The sequence below is a fragment of the Mesocricetus auratus genome, unplaced genomic scaffold, assembly GCF_017639785.1.
Source record: "Mesocricetus auratus isolate SY011 unplaced genomic scaffold, BCM_Maur_2.0 Super-Scaffold_4256, whole genome shotgun sequence".
In the NCBI taxonomy this organism is placed as follows: Eukaryota; Metazoa; Chordata; class Mammalia; order Rodentia; family Cricetidae; genus Mesocricetus; species Mesocricetus auratus.
This window is the reverse complement of record NW_024429182.1, coordinates 52,184,643-52,208,007: the sequence shown is the minus strand read 5'-3', so window position 1 is coordinate 52,208,007 and position 23,365 is coordinate 52,184,643. Positions and strand designations below refer to the sequence as shown.

General features: G+C 51.5%; 1 protein-coding gene across 2 annotated transcripts; it reads right to left on the bottom strand.

The window, feature by feature from the left end:
* Nucleotides 1-1,952: 1,952 nt before the first annotated feature.
* Nucleotides 1,953-22,892, bottom strand: Frmd8 (FERM domain containing 8). Of its 2 annotated transcripts, none has more exons than XM_013116779.3 (11): nt 22,730-22,892; nt 22,383-22,480; nt 20,744-20,911; nt 18,018-18,119; nt 17,710-17,768; nt 17,384-17,550; nt 12,407-12,625; nt 10,498-10,621; nt 9,428-9,571; nt 7,184-7,388; nt 1,953-3,360 (listed from the first exon to the last, which is right to left on the bottom strand). In XM_013116779.3, the coding sequence occupies exons 2-11, from the start codon at nt 22,465-22,467 to the stop codon at nt 3,239-3,241; spliced, it is 1,395 nt and encodes a 464-aa protein (XP_012972233.1). In that variant the 5' UTR covers nt 22,468-22,480; nt 22,730-22,892; the 3' UTR covers nt 1,953-3,238. The 2 variants fall into 2 exon arrangements, with proteins under 2 accessions (XP_012972233.1, XP_012972238.1); XM_013116784.3 differs by having other exon boundaries at nt 20,744-20,908.
* Between the last annotated feature and the right edge of the window lie 473 nt (nt 22,893-23,365).

Here is a 23,365-nt window from a genome sequence, read left to right as displayed (position 1 = left end):
GGAAGTCTGAATCCTGGAGTCTCTGGTTCTCCCAGGCTACCCGGCTCTAACAGCTAACAATCAACCTGACTGGAAACCTCTGAGAATGCTTGTGAACAAGGCAGTTTCTAGATTTGCCTAAGTGAGGAGGCTGGGCAGCCCCATCCTTTGGACTGGGGTCCCAGAGTGGGTAAAAGGAGAAAGCAAGCTGAGGACCAGCGTGTCTGATTCCTGACTGCGTGCGATGGTCCACTGCTCGAGCTTCTGCCACTGAGCTCCCTCCGTGGACCCTGAAAGTGTGAGGCAGACAAACCATTCCTTCCTTAAACTGCTTGGTCTGGTATTTTGTCCCAGCAACAAGACAAGTAACCAATAAAATGGTCAAAGATAACTAGAGCTACCCATCTGCCCACTATAGGGAGAGCACCCTGTCCCTAGCATCATCACAGAAAGATTGACTAATGAAAGGTCAGAGTGTGTGATGTAGGAACTGCTTGTCATCACTAGACCTAAGAATGAAGGGGTCAAGCGCCAGGGCATGTAGTGTCCTCAGACGCTGGAAGTTAACCAACAGTGCCCCAGAGCCCCAGGAAGAAGCGCTCCCTGTCCACACCTCCATTTAGCTTGAGGCTGTGACTTCAAACCTGCACAATTATGAGATAACTGAATGGCTGGACTGGGCTACTATGGTAATGATGATGTCACAGGAAATTGACTCTGGTGGCAGGGAACTATTGTGGAATATTTATTTAAGATGTGTTACATTCAGTTATACTATGATGGAACATTTGTTTGATGCAAAGATGTGTTTCATTCTTTTTTTTTTTAAAGATTTATTTATTTTGTGTACAGGTTCTTCTTGCATGTATATATGCCTTCAGGCCAGAAGAGGGTACCAGATCTCACTACAGATGATTGTGAGCCACCATGTGGTTGCTGGGAATTGAACTCAGGACCTCTGGAAGAGCAGTCAGGCCGAGCAGTGGTGGTGCACACCTTTAGTCCCAGCAATTGGAAAGCAGAGGCAGGTGGATCTCTGTGAATTTGAGACCAGCCTGTTCTATAAGAGTAAGTTCCAAAACAGGTTCCAAAACTACACAGAGAAACCCTGTCTCAAAAAAACAAAAACAAAACAAAGCCAAGCTAAGGCCAGGCATTTATGAGTAAAAATTAGTCTCCCTGTATTTATTTGGGAGCTGGGTGGTGGGCCCCCAAAGAGGAAAAAAAACCAACAAAAAAGCATAAGAAACAGTGGGGTCTGGGTAGGAGGAAGGAGGACCAGCTACTCTGCCATGCTGGCCCAGGCCAGGTCCCCAGATGCAAAGGCCTAAGGTGCTAAGGAAATATTGCTAACCCTTCCAGCACATGGAGCAGGCTCTGAAGTACCCAGGATCTTTGAGGTCATCCTTGTCAATCAGCCTGCCTGAAAGATCAAGAAACAGCCCTAATGTCTGTCTGTCATGTTGGCACCACTAGTCACAGCAGCCTGGCAGAGAGCTACACATGACAGGCAATATGTTCCAGTTGCAAGATCAATGCCTCAGGGACATATGGCTCCCCTCCTCTTAAATCTAAAAATGTTCAGTGAGAAGCTGAACCTGCAGTTTCTGGTGTTTATCGCATAGGGCCAAAGATCACATCATTGCTGCCTACAACACCAGCCTGCTGTGGGGGCCACAGAAGGTCTAGTGCTGTCCCTGTCCTCCAGAGTGGGTGTTCCCACAGTTCCCATGAAGCCTAGTAATCAGAAGGACCTAGGAGGCCAAGGGATGGCAAAGGATCCATAGAGCTCCTCCTGGACCCACCTGAGCCCAGATCTTCCTAAACACCTCTTCCCAGACCCTGAAAAGTGGTCCCAGGAGCTACCAGATGAGACTTTACTGTGGTAAAGTCCTGAGACACTATATTCTAGGCACACAGGCCATGTGTAGTTAGGACACCCTGGCTATTCCATATTACAAACCATTCCAAAGTGTGGTAGGCAATGATTTTATTAATAAGTCAAATGACAGGAAAGATTGAGGACACTCGGGACATAATCCCAGAGGGTTAAGGCACAAGTAATGCCTAATGGAAATGCATAGTTTGTGTACCCACGCACACACACGGCCTGGCCCCTCACATAACACACCTGGAGATGGCCAAGGCTGTCACCAAGAGAGTGGGCTGTAGCTCTGGGAAGGCATATGCCTCCAAGAGGATTGAAAAGTGGCAGGTGACATCCCCTACAGACATCCCGACAGCGAAGGCAGCCTTTTCCTTCTCTCCACTGTCCAGAACTCACTGGGCAGGTAAGCTGCTTTCACTAGAGAAATGTGAGGCTTTGCATTCCTGTGGCGTTCCACTGTGACGACAAGGCTCATCTCTGTGTCTCTGGGACCCCGTGGGGATTCCTAGAACGTACTGAGAGCTGTGTATGCTCTCCTGGAAAGCACCCCTTCCTGGACCAGCTCCTCTCTAGAGCAGTCACTGCTGCCAGGGGGACAGAGCTGGGCCCCTTTACAGTATCCTTAGGAGAAAGGCTTGAGTTAGTGTGGGTGGCCTCAGGCTCAAGTGAGTAGCCAGGTCCTAGGCTTTAACCACTCAAAGCAGATGAGACAAGATGCAAATCTAACACCCTGAGACCCACATCACAGGAAAACAGGACTGGCAGGTATGTCCCAGAGCCATTCAAGCCCAGGGAGGTGTAAGGGCTTACCAGGAGGGCTTTTCCTGTGTGGGGTGTAGAGCCATCCCTAGGACAGCCACCATTCAGCACAGAGACCGGCAACACAGCCACAGCAAGGCAGCCCAACTGCTCAGTCTCTGCCTGCAGAGACTCCCTCCAGTCCCACACATCCTAGGAGAAAAGTGGCAGCCTGTCCTGGCAGTGTGGGTGGAATGTCAGCAGAAGAAACACAAGATAAGGTCACCAATGTCCCAGAGACCAAAGGCAAACACTGAACTTGCAGGTCCTGAGCTCTGACTTCCGTCACCAGCCACCGGGACTGCCAGCAGTCCCTTCGGAGAGAAGACACAGTCTACTTGGGGTGAGCAGAGGGGCAGCTGCTGGGCCTGGAGTCCAGGAAGAGGCAGGCTGTAGAAAGGGCTGCAGGCCAGCTCTTCCCAGTCAGGTTCAGGGCAGGCTTGGACATCCCTTTTCCAGCAGACCCTGCACAGCACAGCCCTAGGCCCACAGTCTTGGGACTAATGTGGGTTAGTCCTGCCTAGGGCAGTGGCTACTCAGGTCTGGGCACCCAGATGTCAGGCATGGCTTCCCTCAGCTCTGCTCCAGGCTGTCGTCAGTGGGCTGTACCACGGAGTAGCTGCCCTGGCTGGAGGAGAGCTGCCGGCTGAAGAAGGACGTGGTGCGCTTGGGTTTCACTCGCTTGACCCCCTTGTCTGCGAAGGCGAGAGAGACAGGCTGAGAAGAGGGGCTGGGGGGCTGGGCTTTGCCTCCACTGAGACAGCTTCTTCTAGAGTCTGTTTGAACTGTGCCTTTCCCTCAGGGCTGTCATCATTCTGAGCCTGTCTCCACCCTGATCCATCATCAGTGGCAGGACAGGGAACCATGGTCACCCTCACCAATCCCAGACGGGATGACTCCAGACTGGCTCTGCCCAGGGACTTTCACTAAGACAAGCACAGGTGACAATGGGAAGCCAAACAGATGACAGAAGGCAGTGGCTACAGTCAGGGTGTGAGGACAACGGCACCATGGTCTGCCTGCTCACGTCCCTAAACCCATCAACTCATGAGGGAAAACATCCGATTCCAACAACAGGCCTTTTACAAAATACTCAGTACCCTTCAACATTCAAGCCAAACAAAGACATGACTGTTGGGCCCCAGCCCCACCAGGTCTCTGTGAATTGCTGGTCAGCCTACAAGTGCAACTTGTTTTCCAGTCCAAGTGCTTCCTGTGTTCTAGTCCTGGCTTACTGCCCCAGCCTTGACCCTCTGACATCAACATTCAGCAGGAGGAAAACATGATCTCTTCCACCTGGGGTTTTTCCACTGTGCTGTAAACCTGTATATAAAGCTCCTCCCTCTTACATGAGAGAGAGCTCTTAGCATTTGTTTTTTGTTTTCTTGTTTTGTTTTGTTTTTTTCTAGACAGGGTTTCTCTGTGGCTTTGGAAGCTGTCCTGGAACTCCCTTGGTAGTCCAGGCTGGTCTCGAACTCACAGAGATACGCCTGCCTCTGCCTCCCGAGTGCTGGGATTAAAGGCGTGCGCCACCAACGCCCAGCCAGCTCTTAGCATTTGTAATGAAGACACAGACACAGACACAGACACGCACACACACACACACGCACGCACACACACACACACACACACACACACACACACACACACATTCTCCTGGCAATAAAGGCAGCACATAACATTCTCTTAGTACAAACTCTTTCCCTGATACCTCGGAGTTGCTTGTGGTGCGTGCGCCGCACATGACAACTACACGCAATGAAAGGACAGGATGTCTGAGAGCCATTTCAAGTTTTGGGTCAGCACAAGTTACAGTGAAGACAGTGTGTGATATACTAACATTAAAAAGAAATAAATGGTGGGGCTGGAGAGATGGCTCAGCGGTTAAGCGCTCTGGCTGCTCTTCCAAAGGTCCTGAGTTCAATTCCCAGCAACCACATGGTGGCTCACAACCACTTGTAACTCTAGTTCCAAAGTATATGATACTCTCTTTTGGCTTCCTTAGGTACCAGATACCCAAGTAGTGCACAGACACACATGCTGACATAAAATAATTAATAAACTAAGCTGGGTGGTGGTAGTAAACACCTTTAACTCAGCACTCAGAAGGCAGAAGCAAGCAGATCTCTGCAAGTTCAAGGTCAGCCTGGTCTACAGAGCATGCTCCAGGACAGCCAAAGCTACATAGAGAAATCCTGTCTCAAACAAACAAACAAACAAACAAAATCCAAAAAACTCCAACATGGTCTAGTATGAAGGAACTATGTATTCCAGGTTGTCCTCAAACTGGAGAATCTGCTTACCTGGGTCTCCTGAGTGCTAGGGCTAAAGGCATGTGACGGGATACCCAGCTTTAATTTTTTTTCAATAGACAGCCTAGCTGGCCTAGAACTTGCTATGTAGCTCAGGGTGGCTTTGGGCTTCTGATCCCACTGCCTCTACCTCCCAAGTGCTAGGTTTACAAGTGTAGTCACCACACCTGGCTTTAAAAAAAAACATCCCAGGGGCCAGAGAGCTCAGCATTCAAGATCACTTGTTCTTGCAAAGGGACCCAGGTTTGGCTTTCAGCAGCCACATAACTCCTATTTCAGGGGGTGGGGAGATCTGACTCCCTCTTCTGGCCTCTGTGGGCACCAGGCACACACAGGTAGTGAATGTATGTACATATATGAAGGCAAACATACATGTACATAAAAATCTGTAAGTATATAAGCATATTAGTTATAATAAGTAAACTTTGGTTTGACTCAAGCATGCTGGGCAAGTTCTCTATCACTGAGCCACCTTCCCAGTTCAAAATACTTCAAGCTCTGAGATTATATGTACACACTGGAGTAAAATGTGCTTTTTCAGATTATGAAAATGACTTTAAGCCGGGTGGTGGTGGCTCACACCTTTAATCCCAGCACTCGGGAGGCAGAGGCAGGCGGATCTCTGTGAGTTCGAGGCTGGGCTGGACCGACAGCCTTGAAAACAATACAGAGAAACCCTGTCTCGTAAAAACCAAAAAAAAAAAAAGACTTTAGCTGGGTGTAATGGCACTTACCCGTAATCTCAGCACTTTGGAGGTAGAGGCAGGAGGATCAGGAATTCAAAGTCATCAGTTACATATTCAAGTTTAAATTTAGTCTAGATTACAGGGGAAAATGCCCAAAACAAACCACCACCACCAACAACAAAAAACAAGGTGGCACACGCCTTTACTCCCACCACTAGGGGGACAGAGCCAGGTGGACCTCTTGAGTTCAAGGCAAGCCAGGTCTACATAAGAGAGTTCAGAGCTATACAAGGAAATCTTAATCTAAAAAAACAAACAAAAAAATGTTATGTGTGTTGGGGGAATGGGGTTCATGCACCACAGGTATGTGTGTGGAGGTCAAAGAACAACTTTCTAGAGCTTGCCTTCTCTTCCCATCACTGGGTTGGGTTCTGAGAGGGGAACTTAGGTCTCCGGTCTTGGTGGCAAGTCTCCTTACCTGCTGAGGCATCTCACCAGTCCCTAACCCTAACCCCACTCTTTATCTTGGACTAAGTCCAGGTGTGCATAATCATACCTATAATCAAAGACATTGGATCCCTGATAGCACTTCCCACTCTCAGGAGCATTCTCATTTTTCCTTAATAAATCTACATTCACTGCTCAAAAACGAGATATTAGCAAGCTAGAGATGTAGCTCAAGGGCAGAGCACTTGCCTAAAACGACTGAAGCTCTAGGTTCAATCCCCAGTACACTTGTTTTGTTTTTTTAAGACAGGGTCTCATCCAGGCAGTGGTGGCACACACATTTAATCCCAGCTCTCTGGAGGCAGAAGCTGCCAGATCCCTGTGAGTTTGAGGGCAATCTGGTCTATAGAGCGCGCCCTAGGACAACTAGAACTGTTACACCTAGAAACTTTGTCTAGAGAAACAAACACCACAAAAAACCAGGGTCTCACTGTGCAGCTCTTTGATGGACTGGAACCTGACTATGAAGACCAGCCTGCCTTTACACTCACAGAGATCCCAGTGCTTTTGATGGACTGGAACCTGACTATGAAGACCAGCTTGCCTTTACACTCACAGAGATCCCAGTGCTTTTGCCAAGGTGCATGCTGTGTCACCACACATGGTTAATTTCTTTTTAATTACAATTTTTTCTTTGTGTCTGGACATATGTATGTGCCTGACATGGTGTATGTGTGTGGAGGTCAGAGTCCATTCTGTTCCCTACCCTGTGGTCCAAGGGATCTAACTCAGCTGTTAGGCTTCGTGGCAAGCATATTTACCCACCAAGCCTCTTACACTGGCCCTAGTACTACATTTAAGAAAAAAAGGCATGAAAAGTTTCTTTCCTGTTTTCCATTTATGGAAGACGCTACAATGGACATGTTTGTCAGTGCAGCGGTAAGATGAGACCAACAGGAAATACCCCCGAGGGCCTCACCCCAGTTCTTCTCCCACCCTCTGGAGTTCCTGTGCATGTGCACGCTGTGTACACACTGTTTGTGTGTGGTATAGACACACCACCAGAGGCTTACCGTCTTCCACATAGTCAATGGTGGAGAGATGCTGAATTCGGCTACAGACCACACTACCCTGCCTCCGCAGCTTGGGACGCTGAGTGGGAGGTGGAGAGGGACTAGGAGCTTCCTGAGAGCCAGATGCGCTCTCCTGGGGCAGAGTGGGCTCAGCGGCCTGGCTCAGCTCAATGCAATATTCAATGAGGCCACTCATCAGCTCAGCCTGGGGAGGAGAGAAGGGCTGGGGTGAGGCCACAGAGCAGCAGTTACTGAGGGACATCATGCATTACCCAGCCCTAAAGCCTTTGTTTCTGGTGGGGGCTGAGGGGAGGGAGGAGAGAACTCCCAGCACCCTCATTGCAGCTCACAATTGTTTGTAACTCCAGTTCTTGGGGATCTGACACCTATGGCAAACATCAATGTGCAGAAAATAAAAATAAAAACAAAACAAAAAAACCAAAACAGGGCTGAAGATGTAGCCCAGATCACAGAATGCTTTCCTAACATGCATGAAGCCCTGGAACATTCCTCAGCATCACATAAACAGGGCATGGTGGTTCATGTCTGTAACCCCAGCACTCAGGAGGCAGAGGCAGGCAGATCTCTTCGAGTTTGAGGTTAGTGATTCTACAAAGCAAGTTTCAGGATAGCCAGAGCTGCAGAGAAACCCTATCTCAAAAAAGAAAGAGAAAAAGAAAAAGAAAAAGAAAGACAAAGACAAAAGAAAATGAAAGCCAGCCAGGCTTAGTGGCACATTCCTTTAATCTAGCATTCAGAGGCAGAGGCAGGCCCATCTCTGAGTTTGAGGCCAGCCTGGTCTGCAGAGAAAGTTCCAGGACAGCCAGGGTTACACAGAAAAACCTTGTCTCAGAAAGACAGAAAAAGGGGGGGAAGGAAGCTGGATGTTGGTGGTGCACACCTTTAATCCCAGCACTCTGAAGGCAGAGGCAGGTGAATCTCTGTGAGTTCGAGGCCAGCCTGGTCTACAGAGTGAGTTCCAGGACAGCCTCCAAAACAATACAGAGAAACCCTGTCTCAAAAAAAGAAAAAAAAGAAAGAAAGAAAAGGGGGTGGGAGGATTGCCGGAGAGATGGCTCAGTGGTTGGTAGCACTGGCTGTTCTTCCAGAGGACCCAGGTTCATTTCCCAGCACCCACATAGCAGCTCACAACTGACTGTAACTCCTGTTCCAGGGGACCCAAAACCCTCACAGACATACATTCACACAAAACACTGATGCACATTAAATTTTAAAAAGGGGGTCTGTATCCACATAAAACCCTATGCAGAGCCAGGCGTGGGTGGGGCACACCTTTACTCCAGCACTTGGGAGGCAGAGGCAGGCGGATCTCTGTGAGTTCGAGGCCAGCCTGGTCTACAACAGCTAGTTCCAGGACAGCCTCCAAAGCCACAGAGAAACCCTGTCTCGGAAAAAAAAAAAAACAAACCAACCCCCACCCACCAAAAAAACCCAAAACCCTATGCAGAAATGTTCAGTGCAGCTTATTGAAGTGAAAGCGGGAACAACTCGCATGCTCTTCAACAGGCGAGCTGTGCACCTGTGCAGCTGACCACTAAACACTAAAAAGGGACGACTGGGACCTGGGGTGGGGCCATTCAGTGACAGAGGATTTACCTAATGTGTATGGCGTGGGTTTGATTCCCCAGCACCAGAAAGCAAGAAAGGAAAAAGAAAGAAGAGAAAGAATGGACAGACACACCACACGATACGGACGAATCTAAAAGCATGTTGTTTAGTGAAAAGCAGCCACCCTCAGTGATGAAGGGCTGAATACAACTTGTGCCTCTGTTTGCTGCTTACTAGGTAGCTGGGTATTCCATTTTTTGGGAGACCAGAGGGAGAGGACATGTATTTTCAAAGATAGGAGTCCTGGAATTAGTCTATGTACTAAAGGAAGAAAGAGAGGCAAGAACAGTCCCCAGAAAGGCTCAGAGCAGGGACAGCTCTGCCATGGCTGAGTACAAGGGGAACGATGGGTGGTGGACGGAAAGAATGGATCTCCTTAACACGGGCCCTGCACCTGCTGCTCAGCTGTACTCTCTGGGGCTTCTGCACAGGGATGGCATGACTGTGCAGACATCATGTGTGGTCCCAGAACAGGTGCAGAGCTCACCAGGGCCGCTCAGGCCAACCGATGCCAAGTCAGACACTCCAACCTCGTTCCCAGGCACCTAAGAGCTCCCAAGGTTTGGGGCCCCCTGGACCCAGTCTTTCTGAGTGTGTGTGACCACACATCACTACCTGCTTGGAGTAGATCCTCAGTAACTTGTTGACAGGTGTGCCTTCACTGTCACCATCAAACTCTAGCCACAGGACAGGCTCCTCCTCCTCGGGGGAAGTGTGGTCCCACGACAGCTCCTGAAAGCGCAGGCCCAGCAGCACATACTGGGCAGTGGGAAACCAAGGACAAGGCGTGAGCATCTACTTCCCATTGGGTCCCACCAGGCTCCACCTGAAGAAGACACTTAACCAGGATGCTAGCCTCTCCACACTGGTGCATTCTCCTTTCTGAGGGAGGGAGGGCCTCGTTATGTAGCGCTGGCTAGCCTCAGGCTCACTGGGATCTGCCTGCCTCTTCCTCCCTCTGCTGGGATTAAAGGATGTTTATTTTCTTGTTTGCTTTGTGGCTCTGAGAACTGAACTCAGAGCCTTATATATACAAGGTGAGAATACTACCACTGGCTAGAGCCCAGGACCTCCACGCTAAGTCTGCATCTCTTCCAGTATGACGTCAGGGATCCATACTCTTCAATGCTCCCTCCAGCAGGTTAGGCCCCTCCCTGATGGCCAGAAAATCAGCCAGGGCAAGCAAGGGTTTTGCCCTGAGAACAGCTGGGATTGGTATGCCAGGGCACAGGTGCAGGCAACTACAGCACAAGGAAGGCCGTTGACACCACAGTTTACATGGCAAGCCAGAGGTAAGGCAGACACCAAATCAGAGCTCTTGGCCAGCCCAGGGAGTTCCCAGCAGGAATCTTCGTGGAAAATGGCCAGTGGGTCTCCACCATTGGCCAGGAGCAGCAGCAAGGTGCTGCCAGACTCTACACTCAAGAGTCAGAATCCCAGCTGTCACACCTCTGTGTGGCTCCGAAAAGCAGATTCAGAACAGACTCAGAGAAGGTCTCAGAATGCATGAGCACAACTCCAGACATCTGAGGGAGGCAGAGTCACCTACACAGTCTACTCAGTACTGTTCCTAGGATGCCTGTAGTCCTAGGGGAACCAAGAAGCCATGGACAAGACCGCCATCTCCCTTCTGTCCCACCACGGGCAATTCATTCCCACCCTGAGGAGCTAGACTGAGGCAGTACCTTCTCCCTGCTGTCGATGACATATACACCTTCCAGACTGATGGCCACGGTCACTGGTTTGCGCCCGCCCCGATGCAAGAAGCCCTGGGCTGGCTTGTCGACCTCACCATGGAAGAAGGCACACCTGGAGACAGCACTGGTGTCAGCCCCTCCCTCCAGCACACAGGAACACTACTCTGGCTACCCAGAGCTGTTTGGGTGACCTGCCGCCCCCACCTCCCGGCGGGAAGTAATAAGGCGGTATTGGGGGTAGTTAACACCTCACTGGCTGTGTAGGTGCAGACTGAGCAGGTGGAAGGAGAACTGGGTAACACAGGGGGCACCGTGGACAGAAGGACAGCACAGACCCAGCCAGGAGGACGAGCCAGCTGCATCACGGACCCCAAGGAGCCTGGGTGCCTCAGGGGAGGGGGAAGGTTGAGCCCGCTGCACTGCACTGTTCATGGCAGAAGGGACCCGCTGGGGCACTCGGGGAGTAGGACCGCCTAGAATAGTGAGTGACATCTGAGCTTAAGACTAAAGGGAAAGGCGAGGTGGTTTCAGGGTGGAAGACACCTAACTGCCGTCTCCTCTATGCTACACCATGCTTTCACCATTCTGAGGTTCTCCTTGCTGCTCACACTTGCCTAAGCCACAGCCCAAGTCAAAGCTGGTTCTCTCCATGCAGGAGGGGACTAGAGGTGAGGGAACTCTAGTTCTTAGGTTCAGCTGATGAGGAAAATGAAATCATAAGACCCCATTTCCATTGCACTCGCTCTTGGATCGCCCATTAGTGAGCATAGGCACACCCACACACAACACACACACACACACACACACACACACACACACACAAGATGTCATCTTATCCATTATAAAAACCAATAAATTATTTGTCCCTGGTAGGCCCACATCTGCTCCATTGTCCAGTAAAACTCCATAAAAGCTAATCACACTGGCTGTCTCACCCCACCCTACCCCGCCTGTTTTTTCAAGACAGGGTTTCTCTGTGTAATAGCCCAGGCTGTCCTGGAAGTCCTCGATCTATAGACCAGGTTGGCTCCAAACTCACAGTGATCCACCTGCCTCTGCCTCCGGAGTACTGGGATTAAAGGCGTGCACCGCCACCGCCGGCTGGCTTACACTTGTTTTCTAACCCTCTTCTCATACTACTGAGGCCAAACCACAGCACAAAGATGAGCTCTCAACGGGGCACAATGAACAAAACCCTGAAGATGCAGGACTGGGCATGTGGCACCTGGCATGAAGAGACTCCTGCCTGGACAGTCTCCTCCACACCGTTCCTCTCCTCCACTCATCTCTGACCACCTCTCAGAGCTCCAGATCTGAAACAATTCACTAATTGTTTTTTTCAGCCCTACACTGGGAACCCAAATGCCTGTGTGGAATCACCACTCAGGCATCTACTAGGCACCTTTCAGCCGGCACATCCAAAGCCAAGTTCCCACCTGCCCCACCGAAGCCCACATCCCAGCAAAGGACAACTGGCCCAAACAATAGGCTAAAGTTCGGAAAACCATCTGTGCCTAGATTACTGTTCCCACCTCCTCTACTCTCCTGGCTGCTATTTACAGTGGCTCCTACCTCTGTCTTCCCACTCAAAGGGCGGCCTTCTCACTATGTGGGGCATGCCCAGCAAGAGAGAACTACTTGTTACACAGTGTGTGAGCAGGAGCTCTAGCCGAAAGGGCCATCAGCCAGCCAGGAAGTGGCTGTAGTGGGTAGGAGAGGACCGAGGAGTGCTGGCTGGAGACGGGAGGAAGAGACACTTGGGACAAGTGTCAAGCCAGCTCCTAAAGAGGATGCTGCCACTGGAACACAGGCGGGGTCTCTTGCTGCCACACTGTCAAGCCTGGGGATGGTCTGGAGAGTAAAGAGGGGGGAGGAGCTCTAGAGATACACCACTTACCCGTAGAAGGGCAGCTCGTGGCACTTGAGGAGGTAAGCGCGATAGTGGGAGCCCAAGGTGGTCTCACTGTCACTGCCTGTGGCCTCCTTTACCTGGCGGTAGGCATTCAGCACACCTTGCTCGCTTGACCCAGTCTTGGACCCTCGGCCCCGGAAGGCAGCAAAGAGACCATGGCCTCGTTTGCAGAGGTGGGCAGGGAGGAAGGAGTCCAACTTCTCCCTGGAGTGGAAGGAAATGAGGTAGAAGGGGCTCGTCCAGGGGTGTTAGGGCTCACATGCTTACGTACCTTGCTCATAGGGTGGACAAGGCTTGGTAGGTGGCAGGGATTAGGAACTCTTCAAGGCACAACTACACCAAGGCCCTCTGCTGTGCAGTAGCGTGGCCGAGTCTTTCCCTGTACTACGTTAGGGTTACTACCAGTTCCCAAATAACAACACAGAGACTTCTTATTAATTATGAAAATTCGGGCTTAGCTTAGGATTGTCCTTCTAGTTCTTATAACTTAAATTAACCTGCTTCTATTAACCTACATTTTACCATGTGGCTTTTTACCTTTCATTTTGTATGTCTGACTGCCTCCATGTCTCCTTGGTGTCTGACTCGTACCTAGAGTCATCTCCTACTTCTCTCTCTCTGTCCCAAGTCCCGCCTATAACTCCCGTCTAGTTATTGGTCGTTCAGCTCTTTCTTAAACCAATCGCAGTATTACATCTGCACACAGTGCACAAATATCTTACAACACAGCAGGGGTGACAGAGATGCTGAACTGCAGAGATTCCCCACTGTCCCCACCCAGTAATGGCTGCTCAGCCTGGCTCAGGGCCAACCCTGCTTGATATGCAAGATCCACTGTTTTGTTTTGTTTTTTTTTAAATTGTGTATACAGCCTTCTGCCTGCATGCCAGCAGAGGGCACCAGATCTCATTCAAGGTGGCTGTGAGCCACCATGTGGTTGCCGAGAATTGAACTCAAGACATCTGGAAGAGCTGCCAGTGCTCTTAACTGCTGAGCCATCTCTCCAGCCCCGCAAGATCCACTGTTGAGCTGGGGGTAGGACGCTCTTCCTCTCTAAGAAAACAGGGCTCACAGAGGAAGGAGTCCAGAGCAGCAGGCACTCCCTGTCAGCAACACTGTTCACCCAGGAAACTCAAGAGAATAAGCTGGCAGAAACACAGACAGGGTGTCACCAGAACCAATTTCCACCCAAGAGGGAAGGAGACAAACATTTTTAACACCCACTGCATGCTGGGCTCTATGGGGAACCCCTTCGCATCAAATGAGGTATGGCAGATATCAGAGCAATGTCTGAGTCCTGAGGCTGGACAATTGAGTTTTCTGGCCGGGCGTTGGTGGTTTCCACCCAAAATGATATGAATGGTGTGATGTTCTGTGCTGGCTAGTTTTTTTGTTTGTTTGTTTTTTGTTCTTTTTTGTTTTTTCCAAGACAGGGTTTCTCTGTGTAGCTTTTGGAAGCTGTCCTGGAACTCACTCTGTAGACCAGGCTGGCCTTGAACTCACAGAGATCCGCCTGCCTCTGTCTCCCGAGTACTGGGATTAAAGGCATGCACCACCAATGCCCGGCTGTGCTGGCTAGTTTATGTCAACCTGATACAAGCTAGAATCACCAGAGGGAACCTAGACTGAGAAAATGCCTTCATAAGACTGGGCTGTGGACCAACTTGTAGGGCATTTTCTTAATTAGTGACTGATGGGGGGGGGGGGAAGCCAATTATGAGTTGGGGCCACCCTTGGGCCAGTAGCCCTGGGTTCTATAAGAAAGCCGACTGGGGGAGGGGGGGGACTGGAGAGATAGCTCAGTGTTTAGGATCACTGCCTGCTCTTCCAAAGGTCCTGAGTTCAATTCCTAGCAATCACAGGGTGGCTCACAAACATCTGTAATAAGATCTGGTGCCCTCTTCTGGCCTGCAGGTACACATGCAGCCAGGTATGGTGGCGCATGCCTGTAATCCCCTTAATCCCAGCACTCAGGAGGCAGAGGCAGGTGGATCTCTGTGAGTTCAAGACTAGCCTGGTACACAGAGTGAGTTCTAGGACAGCCAAGGCTGTCACACGGAGAAATCCTGTGTCGAAAAACCAAAAGAAAGAGGCTGAGTAAAAGCAGACCGAGCGAGCCATGAAGAGGAAGCCAGTAAGCAGTAAGTAGCCCCCGCCCATGGCCTGAGCATCAGCTGCCAGTAAGCAGTTAAGTAGCCCCCACCCATGGCCTGAGCATCAGCTTCTCCCTCCAGGTTCCCACCTGGTCTGAGTTCCTGCCTTGGCTCTCCTCAGTGGACAGTGATTCAGGAAATGTAAGCCAAATAAACCCTTTCCTCCCCGAGTGCTTTTGGTTCTGATGTTCCATCACAGCAGTAGGAACCCAACTAAGACACTCTCTCAGTGTCCTGTCCAGCAGGACAAGAATGGCCCAACACCAACTAGATCATCACAGATTCATGGAAAACAGGGCATCTTCCTTACACAGCTAGAGCCCCCAGGCTCGCTCTAGTGCTCACGCTTGGTCCCAGGTCCACTCTACAGGGTTGCTACAGCCTGATCATCTGGAATCATTTTCTCTATTGAGCTTCCTTCCTCTCAGAAGATTATAGCTTGTGTCAAGCAGACATAAAACTAGCCAGCACAGAGTATCACACCATCCACTCAAAACACAGGAACACAAGGCAGGGAGACTCTCTATATAAGAATGACCATCATGCCGGGCGTCGGTGGCGCACGCCTTTAATCCCAGCACTCGGGAGGCAGAGGCAGGAGGATCTCTGTGAGTTCGAGGCCAGCCTGGTCTACAGAGCTAGTTCCAGGACAGCCTCCAAAACAATACAGAGAAACCCTGTCTCGAAAAACCAAAAAAAAAAAAAAAAAAAAAAAGAATGACCATCTTCCAATGCAGGCCACCTGAACTCCTGCTGGCAGAGAATGACTCTCCAGCAGACCATATCCAGAGTTCTGGGCTTGAGGACTCAAAATTAGCATTTACATATAGGCCCTGTCTACAAGAGAACCAAAATTCCACAGGCACAGAAGATCCCAACAGAGCCCTCAGCTTTAGGTTAACTTTGTAAACCTCTATGGTGTCACCTTGTCTGGAGAGGAGTCCTGCTGGGCTTTTGAAATCTAAACACCCAGGCCATGGGGACAGCTGATCCAAGGGAAGAGAAGGGAAAGGCCAGGAAGGAACTTGTTAGCCTGAGTCACTGGGTACATGAGGGGACTCCAGCTGTGCCCATTTCACCATCTGTGTCCCATCCCCTACCAGTTCCCACATGTCAGGAAAGCCTGCAGGCTCACATGGGGTCCATGGAAGACACAGCTGCAGCCCATCAGCGGCCTAGCCACTGTACTTCCTTCCTGTCTGTGGGTCTGGCATAAGCTGTGTGCCATGAGAGCAGCCAGGGGGCTCCAGCTGTGTAAGGAAAGTGGTGCCTCTCCTCTGCAACAGTTGGTACAGCCACTTGGTCACAAGGGAATGACATCCCTGAGCTGAGTTGAATGACAAGGAGCACAGGGTCTGGGACAGAGCTGAGCTCAGCCCAGGACACCCTGACCATCTGGACTTGCATATCACATGAGTTAACAAAGGAATTTCCTGTGCAAATAAGTTGAACTGGGCTTTGTTTATTTGTGTTTTTGTTTTGTTTTGTTTTTTAAGACATGAATGCTCTGCCTGCATGTATGCCTGCGGGCCAGAAGAGGGCACCAGATCTCATTATAGATAGCTGTGAGCCACCATGTGGTTGCTGGGAATTGAACTCTTAGAACCTCTGGAAGAGCAGGCAGTGCTCTTAACCACTGAACCATCTCTCCAGGCCCAGACCTGGGCTTCTTTTCAGGCACAAGAAAAACAGACTTGCTCATCTTGAGGTTCAAGACACCACGGCCACCAGCCTTAGACAGCTCAGCTGTAGGCTTTCAGGGGACTTTGAACCCAGAGCAGTCCTGCCAGGCTCCAGTCACCAGTGTGGGGTCTCTCCTTGATGACTGGGGAAACAAGGAGCTCTGGTTAGAAATAGGCTGGAATGCAAGTTTACTAGGCACCAGAATTTGTCATAATTTTTGTTTGTTTGCAACAGGGTTTCAGGTACACTATGTAGTTAAGAATGACCTTGAACTCCTGACCTTCCTGCTTCATTCCCTGTTCAAAGAAATTGCCAGCATGAGGCTCCATGCCTGGCTCACCACTCTTTTTTTTTTTTTTTTTTTTTTTTGGTTTTTCGAGACAGGGTTTCTCCGTGGCTTTGGAGGCTGTCCTGGAACTCGCTTGGTAGTCCAGGCTGGTCTCGAACTCACAGAGATCCGCCTGCCTCTGCCTCCCGAGTGCTGGGATTAAAGGTGTGCACCACCAACGCCCGGCTCTGGCTCACCACTCTTTAGCCCAGGCTGCTTGGAACTCATGGCAATCCAGTCTCAGCCTCCCAAATGCTAGGATTACAGGTGTGAACCAGACCTTAGCCCTGGAATTATTTCTAAATTTTTACAGAGGCAGAGAATGACCTGGTCTGCTATTATGGCAGATTCAACTCTCATCTTTCTAGACATGAACCAGAAGCAGGCAACGGCATGGTGAGTATCTGGGGAACAGGATTCTATTCTTGGGGTTTGAAGTTTAACTCAACCTTAGTGGTTACTGGGAAGGGGAGGGGAGAGGAAGGTCACGAGGTTACTTCCTGGCTGTGACTCTAAGGAATAAAGCACTACTCTCTCCAGACTTCAGCTAGAGGTAGAGCTCCATCCCCTTGCGCTGAGGACGCCTCTGAGACATCATTTCATGTGTATCCACTGTCCACAGGCTGAGGAAAAGGTGCTAGGAAAGTAGAGAACGCACCAAGGCCACCGGTAAGCATGCGTCATCAGAAGCCTGCCTTCAGGACTACCCCGCCTTGTAGGACCTAGAACCACTTGTAGGTAGAATCTTGTACAGCGACTTTCCCACTGGGTGCCCATCCCAAGTCTCACTGCCCTTACCTCAGAGTGCAGGCAGCAGGCTGGTCAGGCTGGTAAGGCCCAAGCTGCACACGGCACACCAGGGCACCCAGCACCTCACAGTCCTCCAGGTCACAAGGGTATCGAGCAGTCAGCACATTGCCCTTGGCTTCCTCATAGAACAGCCGCAAGACCTCATCATCATGGATCTGCAGGCCAGCGTGGCATGAAGATGACAGTTCAGAGGCACTGGGCAGGTGTGATTGTCTAGGTGTCTAGGGTTTTGGGGAATGGGCACTGGGCAGGTGTGATGTCTAGGTGTCTAGGGTTTTGGAGGAATGGGCACTGGGCATGCCTTACCACCTTACCTGGAGCTCTCGGTGCTTTGGGAAGAACACATTCCTTCGGAACTGAAGGGAAGGCTCATCTGGGGAGAGGAGCCGGAGTCAGTGCCTGGTCCACCTGCATTACACAGCCCTCCCCTCCCCTCCCCTGCCCTAAATGGCCCACCCAGACTCCCAACCTCATTTTTTCACCAGAAAGAGCCCTCCTGAGTGGGGGTTGCTGACTAGACAGTGAGCACACAGTGTGTCTCTGTTCATAGCCTCTCCCAGCCTAGCCCTCCCAAGGCTCCCTGCAGGTACCCCTTAAATTCTGTCAGGGGTGGCTGACTGACCCATGGCCACATCATCATCGGAGGCATCGGTGAAGCGCAGCAGCAGCTCTGGCCACTGGCGGCCCAACTTGTAGGGCAGGTGCTTGGGTTTCAACTGCACCTCTGCAGGGTAAGAGAGGAGATGGCATGAAGCTGCTGACCAGGCTAATGGTGCCCAACCACCCATCATACTTCCTGCCAACAGTGAGGGCAATCACAACCAACAACTGAGCAGGCCCGGAGCCAGTCAGACAATTCAAGTGCATTCACCCTGGAGCAGCCCTGACCTCTACTCTAACTTGGAGAGAACCAGGTTCAGAGGGGTTAGGCCACCTGTCTCACAGCGAGTGACAGATTCAGCTTGTACACTGTGAATTAGGTGACAGTGGTCCCGTGAGATGTTGCTTGAGAGGTGAGGTGGTGTTGGGCTCACCCAGGGATGTGCTGCGATGTACGGAGAGGGAGCCACCACATGCGTGCCAGACAGACGCCAGTGGTTCTTTGGACCACTTAGACCTTCCTTCTGGACCCTGATCTTGACAGGATAGCAGTCCCAGCCTCCAAGTGGCCTCCTTGTCTCTAGCCTCCTCCATTCGACGTCTACACCTAGCCCCAGGCCTTTCTTGTCCTATTTTTCTGAGCCCACTTTCCTCCGCCTCTCCCATCCTCCCACTATCCACAGGCTCGCAAGACGGGGCTGTGGAGCAACAAGATTACTCACTGCACCTGAAGCCCACAGGGGATGGCAACTTCACAGGGCCACACACAGTGGCTACACGGGACCAGAGCTTAGCTTCCCAAGCCTCCCTTGAGTACACATCTGACTCAAGAGTGTCTTTGCTTAGGTGTCCAATGGAGGACCCCATGGGTCTGATTCCCTGTCTGTCCCAGCACTGAGAAAATCCAGAGTGGGATGGCAGGTCTGGGGACAGGCATGTGTTCCTCAGGCCTTCACTCCCAGGTCCCTGAGATCCCACCATCGGACTACGGCTGTGCCAACACCACAGCCTCGGACTTTTGGTGGGACCGTCCTCCCTAGCGGCCATCGTCCAAGTAAGACGAACACAGTTCCTGGAGCCAGTTCCAAGCAGAGGGGAGAAGGCCAAGCACACCAAAACGAGGCGCATGAACCCTGTGCCTCCCAGACACCCGCAGCTGGGAAGGCAGGCAGGCCACTGCTTTGCTTAGTGCGGGTGTGTGTGGGGAGTGTCCTGGGGGCCTGAAGACACCCGCAGCTGGGAAGGCAGGCAGGCCACTGCTCTGCTTAGTGCGGGTGTGTGTGGGGAGTGTCCTGGGGGCCTGAAGCAGCCTTTCAGTCTTGTACCCCAGCCTGGGAAGAACGTGGGTGGTAAGCGCACAGCAGCCTCAGGCACTCTCCTCCTGGACAGCCGCGCACAGGCAAAGCATTCAGCCCTTGCCTCTAGCCGGCTACAGGAATGCGAGGGCGTGGGGGTGAATACAGTGGAGGAGGAGCAGGCTTCCGGGCAGCAGCACAGCAGCCACCCACTAGGACCCTCTATCCCCAACTTTCCATATAACCAAGGGGCCCACAGCCCCTAAGCAGCTCAGAGAGCAAAGGAGGGGCTGGGCCAGCAGGAAGAGGGTGGGCGTGAGCCTGGGAACAACAAATGCAGGAAGCTGGGGGCAGGGAGGAGCAAGGGTGGGGGCTGGGGCTCCACCCACAGGACAGAGGCGGAGACCCTAGGGACCCCAGGAGAGGAAGGCACCAATTCTAATCCCTGGGGCCTGACCCAGCATGCCTCCTTCAAATTCTTGAGGCCAAATACCTTCTTCCTCCACAAGGGGGATAGTCTTCTTGTTTTTTTTTTTTTAAACTGGGGACTGAACCCAGGGCCTTTCATAGGCCCTGTACTCTACTACTAAGCTGTATCCCTCCCCTCAAAGGGAACTTTTTTTTTATGACATACTCTGGTACATGCTCAACCTAAAAATAATAGCAACAGTTATTATTATTACTGTGCAATGTGCGGTCACGAATGTGAAAGTCAGAGGGCTGCTTGAGGAACGTGTTCTCTTCTTCCACCACATGGGTCCCAAGGACCAAACTAGGGCCACCAGGCTTAGCAGCCAGCACTGTCACTGAGCCATCTTGCCAGCCCTCAAAGGAAAACTTAAGTTCAGAAAAAATGTCTGGTGCCAGCACTGATTTATTTCCCCAAATGATTCTCCTTTAGTTACTTTCTTCCTGTGTCAACAGGCTCAGGGACCATAATGAGAGACTTGATACACTGGCCCCCGAGTCTATAAAACCCTGTCTCCATTCCCACCCCACTTTGAGGCCCCTGCCTGTGAGGGCAGGAAGTGTGTGGTCACAGGGCCAGAAGCCAGGTAGGGTGGAGAAAGCCATGTTCCTCTTCTTCCTGCAGCCCCGCACCTAAGCAAAGACATCCCTGTCCAGGGCCGCTTGCTGAGCCATGTCTACACCCTTCCTGACGGCCAGCGGTCCAGAGGCTCCACGCTGTGGCCAGTCTTGGTCCTGATACCCACTAGCCCACAGCTCCAGATCCAGTACTTCACATTCCTGGGCAGACCTGAGCCATGGGGAAACACTCAAGTCATACTCCCAGGGTGTGGCCCAGACAGCAGGCTCTGTAAGCAGGGGGCCTTCTGCTCTTCTGAAGGTCAGTACTGAACCAGCACAAGAAAAAAGACAGCGACAAAGGATCCAGAAAGTTCCTCAGGGCTCTGGGACGCACCCGGTTGCATCTTTCCCTGCCAGACCTTACCTAGAAGAGGGGAGACAAGCCAGAGTGCAAAGGCCTCCAGGGCCACATCTGGGAGCTGCAGGACATCGTGGACTGCGCGGTGCAGCTCATGGGCACTGATCGAGGACAGGTTCTCCACAGCCAGGGGCACTACTGTGTCATCAGCCAGGTACACCAGCACATCAGCTGCTGGAATATACGTCGGACAGTGTCAGTTGAGGCCCACCACCAGGCCAGTAAGGCATTCTCCACCACCCTCTGCTCCTTTTTATGACCCAAACTACACTGACATATCCCCTCAAGACCCCATTAACAGTGAGGATGTTATGGCCAGGTATGGGGACACACATCTGTAGTCCCTGGATTCAGAAGGCTAAAGCTGGACGATTTCAAGTTTTAGGCCAGCCTGGGCTACATAGCAAGGCCCACTATTTAATTTATAAATAAATAAATGTGCTGCTTTTATGGACTTTCTGAGACCTCAAATTACCAGCCCCATTTCACCCCCAAAGATCCAAAAAGTACAGCTTATGTAAACCACCACCTCCCTTCTTCTGTGTCCTCAATATTGCCGCATTTCCAACAATATTTCTCAGGTGGAAAAGCAGGACAGGGGTGACCCATCCTGAGGTCACAGTTCGCTATCAGGCTGGGAGCAAGGCCAACTAGTGACCTTCTGACCCTGTCTGGGTCAGACTAAGAGGGCAATGGCAATTTCTAAGGCCACCCGGGTTACGGCAGGTTCCAGATCTCAGCTTTGTTGGAACTATTCAAAACTCTAAGGATCAATACTATGGCTTTTACAGAATGCTTTAAGTAGACTAGAAAAAAAAAACCTCAAATAGCCAAGTGTTCCCTTATAACAAGCTTGGGTCTGGAGCCCATAGCCAGTGGGAGATGCCTGGCAGGGTACACAGGTCAGTAAAGGAACACTGAGTTTGGGTGCTCAAATTCCCAACTTGCAATCCTTGTCTTGCTCTCTACTTATTGGCTGAGTCCAGTGGGACTCTGTGCCAGTTGTAAATCTGTAAAAACAGTTAAAAACTCTTCCTCAAAATGTCACCATCAACCCAATGAAGCCTGTAAAAGTGTTGGGCACGGCACATAGCTAACACAATGAAGAGACTTTTAGATTCTGGTCTCTTCTGCTCCAACAGCTACTTTAAGAGATCAAACAGTCTCCTCCAGGAGACAGAGGTCCAGATCCATTTTATAGGCAGGAAAACAGGGCCTTGAAGGCTCAAGTTCATGATCACGCTGGCCCATTCCAGCAGTCTGGGACCTAACAACCTCTCTGGGGCCAAATTGCCTTCCAATAAAACAAAGAGGAAGAGAATCCCTGCTTTCAAAAGGCTGTTTGTAAGAAAGAAATGGAATAAAAAAAAAGTGGTGTCACTTTCTATTCATGTGTCTTCACTTGAACACATGACTTTCCACAAACGAGAGAAGATTCAAGAAGACTATGGCTCTGTCACTAAGCTAGTGACAGAGCCCAGTTAGGTTCTTTGACTTCTATAAGTGTGTCACACCGTAACACATCTTATTTCTTACTTACTATATAACATTAACCTACTAAAAAAGAAGACAGACCGGAACCATGTTCCCAGGACTGGGGCCAAGAAGGGTACAGAAGAGACGGGGAAAAAGGGCAGAGACCTACCTCGGACTCCCACGGAGGAAACGCTGCTTCGGTGGGACCGCTCAGCGTGGCCGGGCTGCCCGGTGTTACCCTCTGCCCCATCCATCTGCAGCAGGAACCTAGGCAGATGGTCTCAAGCTTTCAGTCAAGAAGCAAAGGGGTCCTGGGCTCGGTCTACGGGTCTTAATCTAAGCACAGGCTGAAAGTGGGGAGTGACCCTCGGCCGAGTGCAGGTCGGGGTGGTGCTGGGTCAGGGCAGTGACCGTCAGGTGCAGGGGTCGCAGGTCGCTTGCAAGGGATGCCCAGGCAAGTCAAGGCGCGTCCCCGTCTAGGGCGGGGACCCGGGCAGGGAGTGGCCGCACTCTCACCTCTCAGGGTCGCAGAGCTCGCTGCCTCTGCTAGAACGCCACCCGATTCTGGCCTTCAACTCTGGACCCACCACCACGCCCGCCAGCAGAGCCTCAGACTTCTGCTGAGGGCCGGTACGCAGACCCGCCGAACCTACGATGGGAGGAAGTTCGGACCCGAGGCCTCGCCTCTCCGACCGTGGGAGCCAATCGGAGCCCGGAGCCTCAGCGCACGCGCGCTCACTCGTTCCGTCCTCCAGTCCCGTCCAGCCGCCTGCCCCCCAGCTCGGTGGTCCGAAAGCCCCCTGGCACGAGCCCAGCCTAACCACACCCCTTGTTGTGTCCAGCAGAGCCGCCTACTTGAGTGACCAGTGTCGCTCGGTGCTCAAGACCCTTGATAGGATGTGGCCATGAAAACCAAGGATGAGGGCGCGAGCTGTGCCGCTACCTCTCCCGGTGTCTTGACTGGGCCCCTCTCTGATATGGAGATGCTTCCCTGGGACCAGTGCATGTCTGGGCACTGGGTGGTGTGGCACAGCCCTCCGGGCCCTGTACTGAAGCCCTTTCAGCCCCTAAGGGGAGACTGGCCCTTGGCCTTGGACAGGAGTCAGGGCCCTCACCCTCTAATCCGTTTTTCACCTGTAACATGAGGAAGTT